The sequence below is a fragment of the Tetrao urogallus genome (genome assembly GCF_951394365.1).
Source record: "Tetrao urogallus genome assembly, chromosome: 16".
In the NCBI taxonomy this organism is placed as follows: domain Eukaryota; kingdom Metazoa; phylum Chordata; class Aves; order Galliformes; family Phasianidae; genus Tetrao; species Tetrao urogallus.
The window spans coordinates 9371485-9383356 of NC_136829.1; the positions used below are offsets into that span (position 1 = coordinate 9371485).

General features: G+C 41.0%; 1 protein-coding gene across 1 annotated transcript; it reads left to right on the top strand.

The window, feature by feature from the left end:
- Positions 1-11543, top strand: ARFGAP1 (ARF GTPase activating protein 1; the record flags this gene model as incomplete). Its single annotated transcript, XM_079543283.1, has 12 exons — positions 1-60; positions 683-792; positions 1581-1752; positions 1871-1971; positions 2619-2705; positions 3277-3373; positions 4563-4619; positions 4951-4983; positions 7753-7809; positions 9515-9574; positions 10678-10754; positions 11195-11543. The coding sequence occupies 12 exons, from the start codon at positions 1-3 to the stop codon at positions 11541-11543; spliced, it is 1260 nt and encodes a 419-aa protein (XP_079399409.1).
- Between the last annotated feature and the right edge of the window lie 329 nt (positions 11544-11872).

Sequence of the window (11872 nt, forward strand, 5' to 3'; positions counted from 1 at the left end):
ATGGCAAGTCCAAGAACGAGGAAAGTTCTCAAGGAAGTCAGAGCACAAGATGAGAACAATGTGAGAAAACTCTTATTCTGCTGTTGATTCCCAGAGCTGAATTGTCTTTCTGTCTGCTCCACATACAGCTGCTGCCTGTACAAGCTAACCTATTTGTAGCACCTGTATGTCTAACTGATGGTAGCAGAAAAATATGGATCTCTTGTATTTACATTACTTCTAGTAACGTTTATTCATACATGTGTTGTAACACGTGGCTGTGTGTTTGGCAGAAGGCTTTCAGGGGCTTTAAGTGCTATAAACCCTAGAGTCCAAGCAAGCAATGTCTTTGGTATAACTTAATTAAAACTGTCTATTTCAAATAGCTTGATAGAATGCTGCCTTAAATGCAATAGCCCACAGACAGCTTCATTTTTGTTTATGTCTTTCCCTACTGGTGTTTGGTACGTGGTCGTTTTATAATACAACTCAGGTAGGTGAATGCTTTCCATTCAGCATAAATAAACATTTAAGGGAAGCTGATGCTCTTGGGGTGGTGGTTCCAGCACAAAGAACTTTCCCTGCTGAACTGAATTCCTTCACAACACAGTTTCATGGCCCAACTATTTGGGCTGTGGTTTGGGGACTTCCACATGGGTGAAACCTGGTTATGAGTTAGAGGTGATTGCTTTCTCTCTTGCAGGTCTGCTTTGAATGTGGTGCGTTTAACCCCCAGTGGGTGAGTGTGACATATGGAATCTGGATCTGTCTGGAGTGCTCAGGAAAGCACCGAGGCCTGGGGGTCCACCTCAGGTCAGCCCTGCATGCAAACACTGCACTCAGTTGGGTTTCCTTGGGAGGTGTTATGGCTGTGAACAGAAAGGATGATGGTGGAGGGGTGGAGGGTATCTCAGTTTCAGCACTTCTGCTTTATGCTCCTCTCCAAAGTGAGCTTTATTCTCTTTGCTTTCTTTGAAATTAGCTGGAATCTGTGCTGCATTGGTGCAGATACGTTGTGCCCAGGTCCAGAAAGCAGTGTCTGCAAACGGAGGCTGTGACCTTAACTTTCTTTTTTTTAATACAGTTTAATGAACAGTAGCAAGGATTTATGGCCCAAGGCAGAGCTGGCGTGTTCATTGCAGTCATGAATGCTCTGGGATGAGGTCATGGTAGGTGTTAGCACAGGCTGTGTTAGGCAGTTGAGTTGTCATACCTGGTGGTCATTATGAGCAGAAGCATGAAGCAGGGGCAGGAGGTGCTTTGCAGGGCACTCACATGTAACATTGAAAGTAGTTGGGAAAGGAAAACTTCCAAGTGAAATTTTCTTCTATACAACATGTTGTGTTTCCTGGCTCGTTGGAGAAAGCTGCTTTTTCTGCCACTTTCCTTCTCTTGTCAGCATTTTGTAAGTGCCAGTGCTTTATCTTTTGTTTATTTCAATGAGGATTTGACCACCTTCTTAAGACACTCTTTCTTTCCGTGCTTTGAGAGTATTTATTAACATTTCTATACCCCCATCCTTTTTTTTTTTTATCCCTGCTGATGTATCAGGAAGTTAAAGCAAGCATTGATTTTATATTATTTTGTAACCTGATTTTCAGTTTTGTGCGTTCTGTAACTATGGACAAATGGAAAGATATTGAGCTGGAGAAAATGAAGGCTGGAGGTAACAGCAAATTTCGAGAGTTTCTGGAGTCTCAGGATGACTATGATCCCTGCTGGTCAATGCAAGAGAAGTACAACAGCAAAGCTGCAGCTCTTTTTAGAGATCAGGTAAGTTCTGTTGTGCGTGTCCAGGTGGAAAGCCAACTTGTCCTTGCTTTATAGGACCAGTGCCTATCTAGCATGAAAAGTTGTAGCTGGACTTCTGACTGTTTTCCTACCCGTTTAGGTTGCTACAGTAGCTGAGGGCAAGGAGTGGTCCCTGGAAACTTCTCCTGCCAGGAACTGGACACCACCTCAACCTAAAACGTCTCTGTCTTCCACCCATCGGTATGCACTGTTGTCATTTATTGTCAGTATAGCTTTTGAATCTGCTGTTGCTGATGTTTGAGTGTCTGCTGCTTTTATTCTGTTGATGGTGTTGTCTGAGCAAATGTTTATTTTGCTGAAGTTTATGGATATGAGGAGGCAGAATTTCTGTTCTTGTAACTCCTTTCCCCACCTCCAGCCGTATCTTAAAGAATTGCACCCAAGACAGTTGAGAAGGAGGGGAGAATGAGACACCCTGTTTCTGTCTTGACTTGCAGTGCACCTGAGATTCATTGTGTCAGTCATGCATTATGTGTCACTGCTTTACCTTAACTACAGTTCAGCTCCAGTTCACAATTGAATGCCAGAGAAAAAGAAACATGCTTTTCCTTGTGGCTCTAACTACTAATGAGCATCAAAGCTGGATAGCAGTTCTTTTTTTCTGCCTTTGCCTATATGTTTGTTATTTTTTTGCAATAAGGAGTCAAGTTAACTGAAAAAGTAATTGTAAATTGGCTTTTAGTGGTTACATTAAAGTTCCCTATGTGCTAGACCAAAGAAATAATCAATTTCACACCTGATTTATGATGATACACAACAAAGTACATTGCTGAACTAGTGGTTTCTGCTATGGACGGTTTCATTGTTTAAATCTTTTGTTGAAGTAGTTCTGCTGGACCTTCTCAGAACGCAACTGCCTCTTCTGACAAGGCTTTTGAAGACTGGTTAAATGATGATGTCAACTCCTACCAAGGGTAATGCAATATTTATTAACTGTGTATTTGTGCCTGGCAGTCAGGATGTTACGCTACAGCTGTGCAGTCGTGATGCTGATTCACTGGGCCATACTAATGAACAGTTACATCCAAATGCTATGGTGGTAGGCTCCAAATTAGGTGATTCTTAGTGTATGTAGTATCCTAACGTGTTTTTGTCTGGAGGAATTTATAAAGGTAATTCTATTCCTCTCCTTTCTTCCTCCCATTTTCTTATATTGCTTCGTAATGGTTTGCTTAAGTGTCTGGTATGAGTGATCTGTTGGAGAATCATTAAGCAGGCATTATCTTGCATAAGAGATGCCTTAATTAGCAAGGATTCACCAGTGGATTCTTTTTGGTGTTAAGTTTCTGTTAAGAGTGTGGGTTTGTATTTTGGGTGCATTTGGGTGTGTTTTGGTAATACTGTCAGCACTACCAGGCTTTTTCTTGCAAGTGTGTTTTAAAGTCTGCAAAATGATTATTCTTCTATGCTTTATATTTTTGATTAGTGATTTGTTTTATTTCAGTCTGCTAATACAGATCCTGTTTATTCCTTTTCTTATTGTAGAGGCCAAGAGAATCGCTACGTAGGGTTTGGAAATACAGTAACCCCTCCAAAAAAAGAGGATGACTTCCTGAATAATGCCATGTCTTCGCTGTACTCTGTAAGAAAATACTTAAAGACTTCTTTGATCTGCAGTAGTATTTTCTTCTGTTTCAAACTCTGTTATTGCAGTGCAGATGGACAAGGGAACTAAAGGCTGCAAGTTGATACAAGGAGATGTAGAGCAGTAGTTCAGTTCCCAGTGCAAGAAAAATACTGGAGGGCTTGGAAAGTGAAGCATCATATCTGAGATCAGTTCTTAGAGATAAGGAAATGAGGATATATGAGAACATAACAGCATATGGCTGTACATTGTCGTGAGTAAAGCAGAGATGGTGAAAGTTGCATCGTTGGAAGGAAACGTGGAGTAAAGTCAGGAGCTGTCATATGCTGCAAAGTAGCTGGGCAGGGCAAAATTTGGCATTTGGAGTCACTTTGGAGCCCCACATGATGTTATAATGTGGAATACCGAAAACCAAAAGTCACAAAACCATGACAAGAGGTAGTAAGGTTTTTGACCAGGGTTAGTGGTCAGTGGTCTTCTGTAGAGCGTCATCATGTGATTTGGACATAGAAATCTCTTGTGTTAATGTGCTCGGAAGCTGTATTTCTAGTTAAGTTGTGGACTGTAGGCTAAAGAGTTAAAGTTAGGAACCACATCTATAATACATTGCAGATGTGCTTAGACAGCAAAAAAGAGGTGGCACTGTGTTGTCCAAGTGGCTGTCAGCTGTTATTGGAATACATGACGTCATTGAAACACAACTAAAATGCCCTCTTCTGACCATGAATGCGTATTACAGTGGGATTTTAAAGCATTTATGTGTATTCATCCCAGTGAGGAAGCCTAAAATGTAATGTGTTACCTCAGTATCCACTCTTTAAACAAAACATCTGTACTTTGGTGGGATTTATTTAAAAAAAAATAATGATTAGGATCATTCTCCTTCTTCACTTTCTTTAGCTGGTTTCTTAGACTGCTTATTTTCACACAGCCATTTCTAACAGAATAACAGCTGAAACTCACATTTCTGCACACTGAAGCATTTTGTCACAGGTAATGGAGATTCATTGCTGTTTTACAGTTGAGTGGTAGACTGCCATTTTTTCTGTCACTGGTGGGTGATTCTTATGTCCATGGGACAGGCTGGAGCACAGTTTGACTTAATTTGGCATGTAATAGTGAACACTCGGTTGTCATCTGTTACTGGCATTCAAATAACTTGGTGCATTCTTGTTTTCTTTTAAAGGGGTGGAGCAGTTTTACAACTGGAGCAAGCAAGATTGCCTCGGCTGCTAAGGAGGGTGTAAGTAAACACAGTGTATTTCAGTGTAATTCTTGTGAACTAGAAGTGGTTCTGTCATCATGATCTGGCTTCTAATAGGGATCTGTCTTTAAAAGCATTACCAAGACAGACTAAATCCCATTCGTTGCATCTCTTTGCCTATGGTGTGTGAAATATTGGCAGAGAATGTTCCTATCTGCTGTATCTCTCATGTTCCTGAGCAGTCATTTCTTGTAAATTCAATTCTAAGTTTTCCATTTGTTTTGGAAGGGATCTCTCAGCATTTCAGATGTGTATGTTTGCTAGAAATAAAACCTTTGATTTTTAAATTTGAACTTACTTCTTTTCGCAGGCTACCAGGTTTGGATCTCAAGCAAGTCAAAAGGTGATCATAGATTAAGCTTGATCTGACTGACATTTAAAAGTCAGTTATTGTCATGCATTTGTCTTACCAATTGATTCAGGCTTGTGTGTTTATCTTCGTGGTGCACAGTAATTCTTAGGTTCTAGCTCTTATTTCCATGGGAATTGCACTCAGTTAATGTGATCAAATTAAACAGAGAACAGACCATGGTAATCTGCTGTATGTGTAACTGTCAGGTGCATTCAAAAGGCAGCAGAATGAAATCCTTCAATTTGACTGTGGACAGAAAGCACTCCTATTTTATTTGTGTGAAGTTTAAGTGTCTGTCTTAAAGTAGTTTTCTTTTGTAGGTGATCTAATGTGAAGCAACCCATTCATAAATCTTATTGAGATATTGCAAATGTGAACTGCTTAATATTGTTGTTAAGTTCATTTGATTTGACTTAAAACAATGGAAATTCCAGAAATATTTTCTCTTTCATACTATGGTTAGAACAGAGACAGCTGGACCTGAGTTATGCAAAGCTGTGATGTAAGCAAGATCTATTTGCATAGAATAGAATTAAATTTGAACAGAAAAACCTGTAAAAGGAGGGGGTCTTAAAAGTGCCAGCATTCTGAGTGACTTGCATGTGTAATATAGGCCTTATATAAGGTATTTGACTTGGAGCAGTGACTGCCTGTATGCACAGCACCAGCCTGGCACGTGGCTGGGCTGCTCTTGTGCCATACACATGTGAAACTGCAGGTGTTTGAGCAGGAGACGTGTGCAGTAGGATGGCAGTGCTCCACATAGCAAGACAAGCTTGTGTGTGACTTTTCACAATGGACAAAAACGTCCTGTGAGAGCAGCCAAACTTCATACCTAGAAGCTTTGAAATATTTACTGTTTGGCTTACCTAAAGAAAAAAAAAAGCAGTGTCTGGCAGGTCTTCCTTTTTCACTTCAGCCAGCAGTTGCCCTTTCAGAAAACTGTTCTTCCTTTATAACACGTGTAAATGAAATGCAGAGTGCACAAACTCATCGCATCTACTGACAAGGACCTCAGCAGTGTGGCTCCTTACAGCCCAAGCTGTGTTACTGAAGCTTACATTTGCTTCCCAAAACGTGCTCTATTCCTCTGTAGAACAGGCATAACAGTCTTACTGGTGGATTTATTAGAAGTGCATTTGATGTCCTTTGACCAAACGTGTGCACTGTCAGTCTTGTCAGTAGATGTGAGGTTGGTGGAGGTTGGTGCTACGTAACTTCGTAACTTGCCTGAAAGAGTGCTTCCAAATTTTTGCTAAAAGCTGCTTCTTCTGCCTTCCTTGCTCTTTCTCTTTTGCTGTCTGGGTAAAGTTTTGGGGCTACAAGCAGCAGCCAGAGCCGGTAACACCCTCACATATGTTCTTGTGCATGGACTCCTTGTCACTGTTCGTGCTGAATATGTGCATTTGCTCTTCAGCTGTCTTTTTTTTTTTTTTTCTTCTTTTTTTTCTTTTGTGCCTTCAGTCAAATCTGTTCAGAATAATGTTGTGTGTTTCGTATGGTAACATTCCTTCAAACCTACCTAAAACAGGTTAAAATGGATAGAGATATCCGGGCTCTCTGTGCTCAGAAAACATTCTGTGCTTCTTTCCATTCTCCCCATAAACACCAATTTCAGGATTTCCTTTTTGCATGTCTGATCCAGGAATGCAGTATTCAAGGAACTACCCTGGGGTGCTGTTTGAAGGCAGGCTCTTTAATAAACACACTGATGTAGTGTTAGTAGTGGTGCTATCCAAAATCAGCAGTAGCAAAGATAGTGATTTCAAAGGAAACATACCCAAATCTCATTTTTCTGCATTTATGAAATTGTGTGATTGAGAATGTGGGTTTACATCAGAATTCATGCTGATACAAACAATAGCTTCACTTAGCATGACTGAACTGTTGGTCTGTTACGCCTTCTGTTAGGTAACATCCATCAGTATGACAGGCTGCTCTTGTGCCATACTCATAGGGATCTGTCATGTTTGAAGAATCCTATTTGATCCCCTCTGTTTTTTTATTTGAGCACTTCCTTAGCTCCACTTCCAGTGCAGACAATGTGAAGCATTTGCAAACCTTGATGTCTTGGTCAGAATTGTCATTTTGTGACTTATGCTGCAGGCTCACATGCAGTTTTGTAAGGTGCCCTATACAAGGATGGATCTTGTTCTGGGCTGTAAGAGAAGTTCTGAAGTGTGTTGTTTCCTCTCCTTGCCTACCTGCAGCCTGAAAAGAGATCATAGAAGTCTTCTGTCACAACGTTGCCTCCTGTGTATGGCTTAGAAACCATTGGCTTGTTATCAACAGACAGCACCAGCAGCACTGCGAGGCAGAAGAATTGGTGAAAAATGAGCAGAACAGATGTAATCCTACATGTGATGTCACTGGGGGAGAACAGGAAAAAAAAATAGAGTGACTGTTGTTGGTTTTTTCCAAATTCTCAGCTGAGAGCTCAGCAGAGGGCCTGGTCTATAGGTTCTGGTCTTAGGCTGGTCGATCCATTGCTTCTGCTCCTGCTGTGAGGTCAGGTTTTGCTTTGGCTCTGGGCAGCCCCAGTAACCCTCTGCCACACGCCTGTGATCTTGGTTTTCCTCAGCACTGTACTGTGTGTGCTTTCAGCTCATTCTGCTTGTACGAATCAAAGCTTAAGGCTTCATGTATTTTTGGAGACACTGCTGAGAAACCAGTCTGCCGAAAATGTTGGCTGTGTTGTTGTTGTTGTTTTTGTTTGAAGGAAAACATAACTGACTTTGTTTTTGTTTTGCTTTTAAATAGGCATCAGAGTTAGGTCAGACATTAAATGAAAATGTTCTCAAACCTGCACAGGAAAAGGTAACTTTGGAACTAGTAAATTCCTTACAGAATATGATCACAATGACTCAGAGAGCAATTGCATCCTTCTATCACAACTTCACAAGCTGTCAGTGTGTCCTTCTGTTGGGTTGGGTTTTTTTCTTGTACAAGCTCAGTAGTGAAGGGGAAGCATCAAATAACTCAGAGCTAGTAAGTCACTAAAGGAGGGTTACTGAATGCATTTCTCCCTGCTGTGCTTTTCTGTGTCCACAAGAGTCTGTCAAAGTCTTTATTGTTAGATATTCTTGTATAGATTTCATGGTTTCAGTAATGGAACGTGGGCTAAGAGAAAAATACACCTTAAATGGATAGAGAAATCATTTTTGTAAATACTAATAACCGTGGGTGTTAAGTTGGTAGTCTTTTCCCTCCTCTGCATGTCAGCATTTTTTACATTCAACCAAACATCTTTAAGCCACTGTTGTTCCTCTGCTGTCTCACTGGAGACAGTAAAGTTTGGAGCAAAGTGTGTGTGTGTGTGTGTGTGTGTGTGTGTGTGTGTGTGTGTGTGTGTGTGTACACATGAATGGGGACAGGTTATCAAATAAAATTTAAAAATATATATATCTTGCAACCTTTACTTGGTATTTGTGCAGAAACTTCTGGTGGTTAGTACCAAATTTTGCATGCATTCATCAGCAAAATACAGTCTAAAATAACACTGAGCTGTTTTGTTTGTGCTTTTTTGTGGAAGCATAGTGTGAAGAACGTTTTTCTTCTTACAATTATTACTGACCAGAAACATACAGCTAATGGCACTTTGAAAGCACACAGAGGCACCTGGGTGAACGTAGGAAGTGGCCATACCAAAAAGCAAGGCAGGCAGTCCTCCTGAATGCTTAGTGAGAGCTGACTGCCAGTTTTAGGGTCATAGAGTGGCCTGGGGTGGAAGGGACTTCAAGGATCATCAAGTTGCACTCCCTGCTGCAGGCAGGGCATCCCTGGTTCACCTCACATCAAACGTTGCCTTCCTGTTTCCTCTGGTTAAAAAAAGAAAGCAGTGCTTTTACATCTTCCCCATTTCGTGTGTTTGTTTGGATCAGCTCCAAAATGTTGAAGTCTTTTGTGGCAGCGTGGTGATCAATTTACCTCCATGCCTTTTCCCCATCTGTAGGGATTTTGATAAAGCAGCCTGGTGTTGCTTTCCGAAGAGAAGCGATGCCACTGCTTTGGGATGTGGGTTAATCTCCAATCTGAAAAGTACATTTTAGTAACAACAGGAATTCCTTTGCATCAATTTTATTAATTCAACATTCTTTACTCGGATTCTTCTGTGGTTTGAAATGCTAATTGGGTTTTGTCCTCCCCCAGATCATCCGCAGTTTCTTTCACAGAGCTGAGGGATGTTATTTTTAGGGCAAAATGTTGGGGGGTGTCTTTGTTTTTAGTGCTCAGTGTTAGTGTAATGCTGCTTTCCTCAGGTTCTGTGTATGCCCATAGAGCATTTCAACATATTTCAAAGGGCTGAGGTTTGTTCCACTGGAGATCAATGGACTTATTATTATCTTAATGGATTATTGTTCTTATCTTAAACTTGTTAGCCTTGATTTAGGATTACTGTGATTCACGTCAGGTTTTTGTTCTCGTTAATTTCTTGTTGCTAGTTAATACCACAAGAAAGCTTGTTTAAAGGCTTCAGCATTACTCTGTTTGATGACTAACGACCAATACTTTGATTCATTAGGTGAAAGAGGGGAAAATTTTTGAGGAGGTCACCGTGGGGGTATCACAGTTGGCCAGCAAGGTATGGAGAGGCCTGCTTCTCTTGGAGGAGGCCAAGCAGTAAGCCAGTCTCCATATTCTTATACAGCACTTTGAGTGACCACAAAACATCTTTAGTCTCTACTTGTGGTGAATAGAAACGCAGTTTCCAATGGTCAGTACTTGTTGGGGTACTAAAAGAGCTCTACAGCTTTGATGCAGTCCTTTCAATGGCTTCACTGAGGGCACGTTGTAGGGCTGTAAGACAACCAGTGTCCTAAACACACAAGGAAAACCTCTGCTGGAGAATATGGAGACAGCTTGCGTTATGTTTGTGTGGTTGAACTTACTAACACTGCGTACCTTTTTCTTTGTCTTCTTTTGCAATCATTGCTTGGTTTTGTGGTAAGTGCTCTCTGTGCCTGCTGGGGGCAGAAGTCTTGCAGAATCAGTGTTACTTAGGAGGGTTTGTTTGTCTGCTAAGCACTGTATAGCAGCTCAGCACCCAAAGTGCTGGGAATACTTGGATAACACAAGTTTTGTGTTGCCTGTTCTGCTTAAAGCCTGGCGGCTTGGAATCTGAATTCTGGGGTTCCTCCTCCATGTCTGTGACTTAGAATAGTGGCTTCTGTAGGCATTGCTTCAGAATTTGTTTCTAACCCAATACCTGTTCAAAATAATAACCCTGAAAGGGGTAATTTAGTCATACTTGCTCTAGAACTCAACATTTGTCCCATTCACATGAATAATACTAGTGAGAATGAGTGAGAAGTGTATAAAGTATTAGAGATACCAATGCTAGTCACATGAAACATCCAAAGAGTAGTGCTGTCATTAAGTGTAATTTCACATAAGAGGTAATCCCAACATTTTTGTCAAGAAATTCTAGCAGATGGTTCAAAAGCCCTTACTTACAGAAGTGGATGAAAACGCTGAACTTCATGTACCCCTCAAATCATCCAGCAGCATGGGGTTGTCAAACGTGTTTCCTGTAGAGCAACTAGAAATTGCCCATCACAAGTGTTAATATTAATCAGAGTAGTGCAATTTTTCATGACATGTCATCTGTATCTGAACAAGTGGGAGATGTGTTGTGAGTTTTGCTGTTGGCTCAGTCCAGATGAGAAGTCTGTTCTTTCTGCCTAGGTTCAGGGAGTTGGGAGTAAGGGATGGCGAGATGTCACCACTTTCTTTTCTGGGAAACCAGATGATCATTCTGAAAGGTATTTCTCTTGTTATTATGTTCTGTCTCTTTAAAACATATTGTTTTGTTTCCTGTGTGTTCTGTGCAGTGCAGTAGTACCAGATATATATATATGTATTTTTAAGTGAATAAATTATTCTGTCTTTGGGGAAAAATTAGCCCTTCTCTAATGTAATTCAGGAGCCCATAAAGTTGTTCTCAGTCTGAGAGCAAAGTAGTGCTCTGCACCTTGTATACCAAATGCATCAATGTCTTTGTATTGTAGACAGTTAGCAATATATTTGAATTAGAAGAATAACCAGTGCTGCTCTATGTGAAATGCATCTAATTCTTTTGCCTTCTGTTTTTGTTTCAGCAGAGGGTGGTAGCATTGCCCTTGTGGTCATTTCTGTTTATTGCTCTGTTTGTGATAACTAATTTATTTCTCTCTTCCTCTTTTTCCCCACCTTGCCATAACAGACCAACTGAGGGAGACAGCTACCAGAACAGTGGAGGGGAGGGCTACCAGAACAGTGCTGTAGATCAAAGCTTCTGGGAGACCTTTGGCAACTCAGACCCACCAAAAGCTCATAAATCTCCAAGCAGTGAGAGCTGGACCTATGTGGACAATTCCACAGAGAAGAAGAGCTCCGATAGCTGGGACGTGTGGGGCTCAGGAACAGTCTCCAACAACAAGAACAGTAACAGCGACAGTTGGGAAAACTGGGAAACCAACTGGGAAAACACAGGAGGGGAGAACAAGGCCAAAAAACCTCCTAAGGCAACAAAAAAGGCATCTTCAGCTGATGATAAGTGGGATGACTGGTAGAACTGTTAACCCTGTTTTGTGCAGCTAGGGAAGGGAGACCACGCTGGCTCATGGAGAGGAGAAAGTTTTACACACATCTGGAGTATCTTGGTTGACCTTACTGATGTGTTACTTTTTGTGCTTTTTCCATTTGTTTTCCTTCTGCCCCAACTTAGGAAGAAAAAACAAGTAGTGTCTGAATCTTTTATTATGCGAAGATGATTCTCTCATCTTTATGGATAGTGAGAAATACATGTTCTCCTTGCACTATTGAGGCTGGGTACACTGACTTTAAGAGCCATTTGAAAGACACAAGCACGTTTTAATGCCATACTCTTGCATGTGTAAGC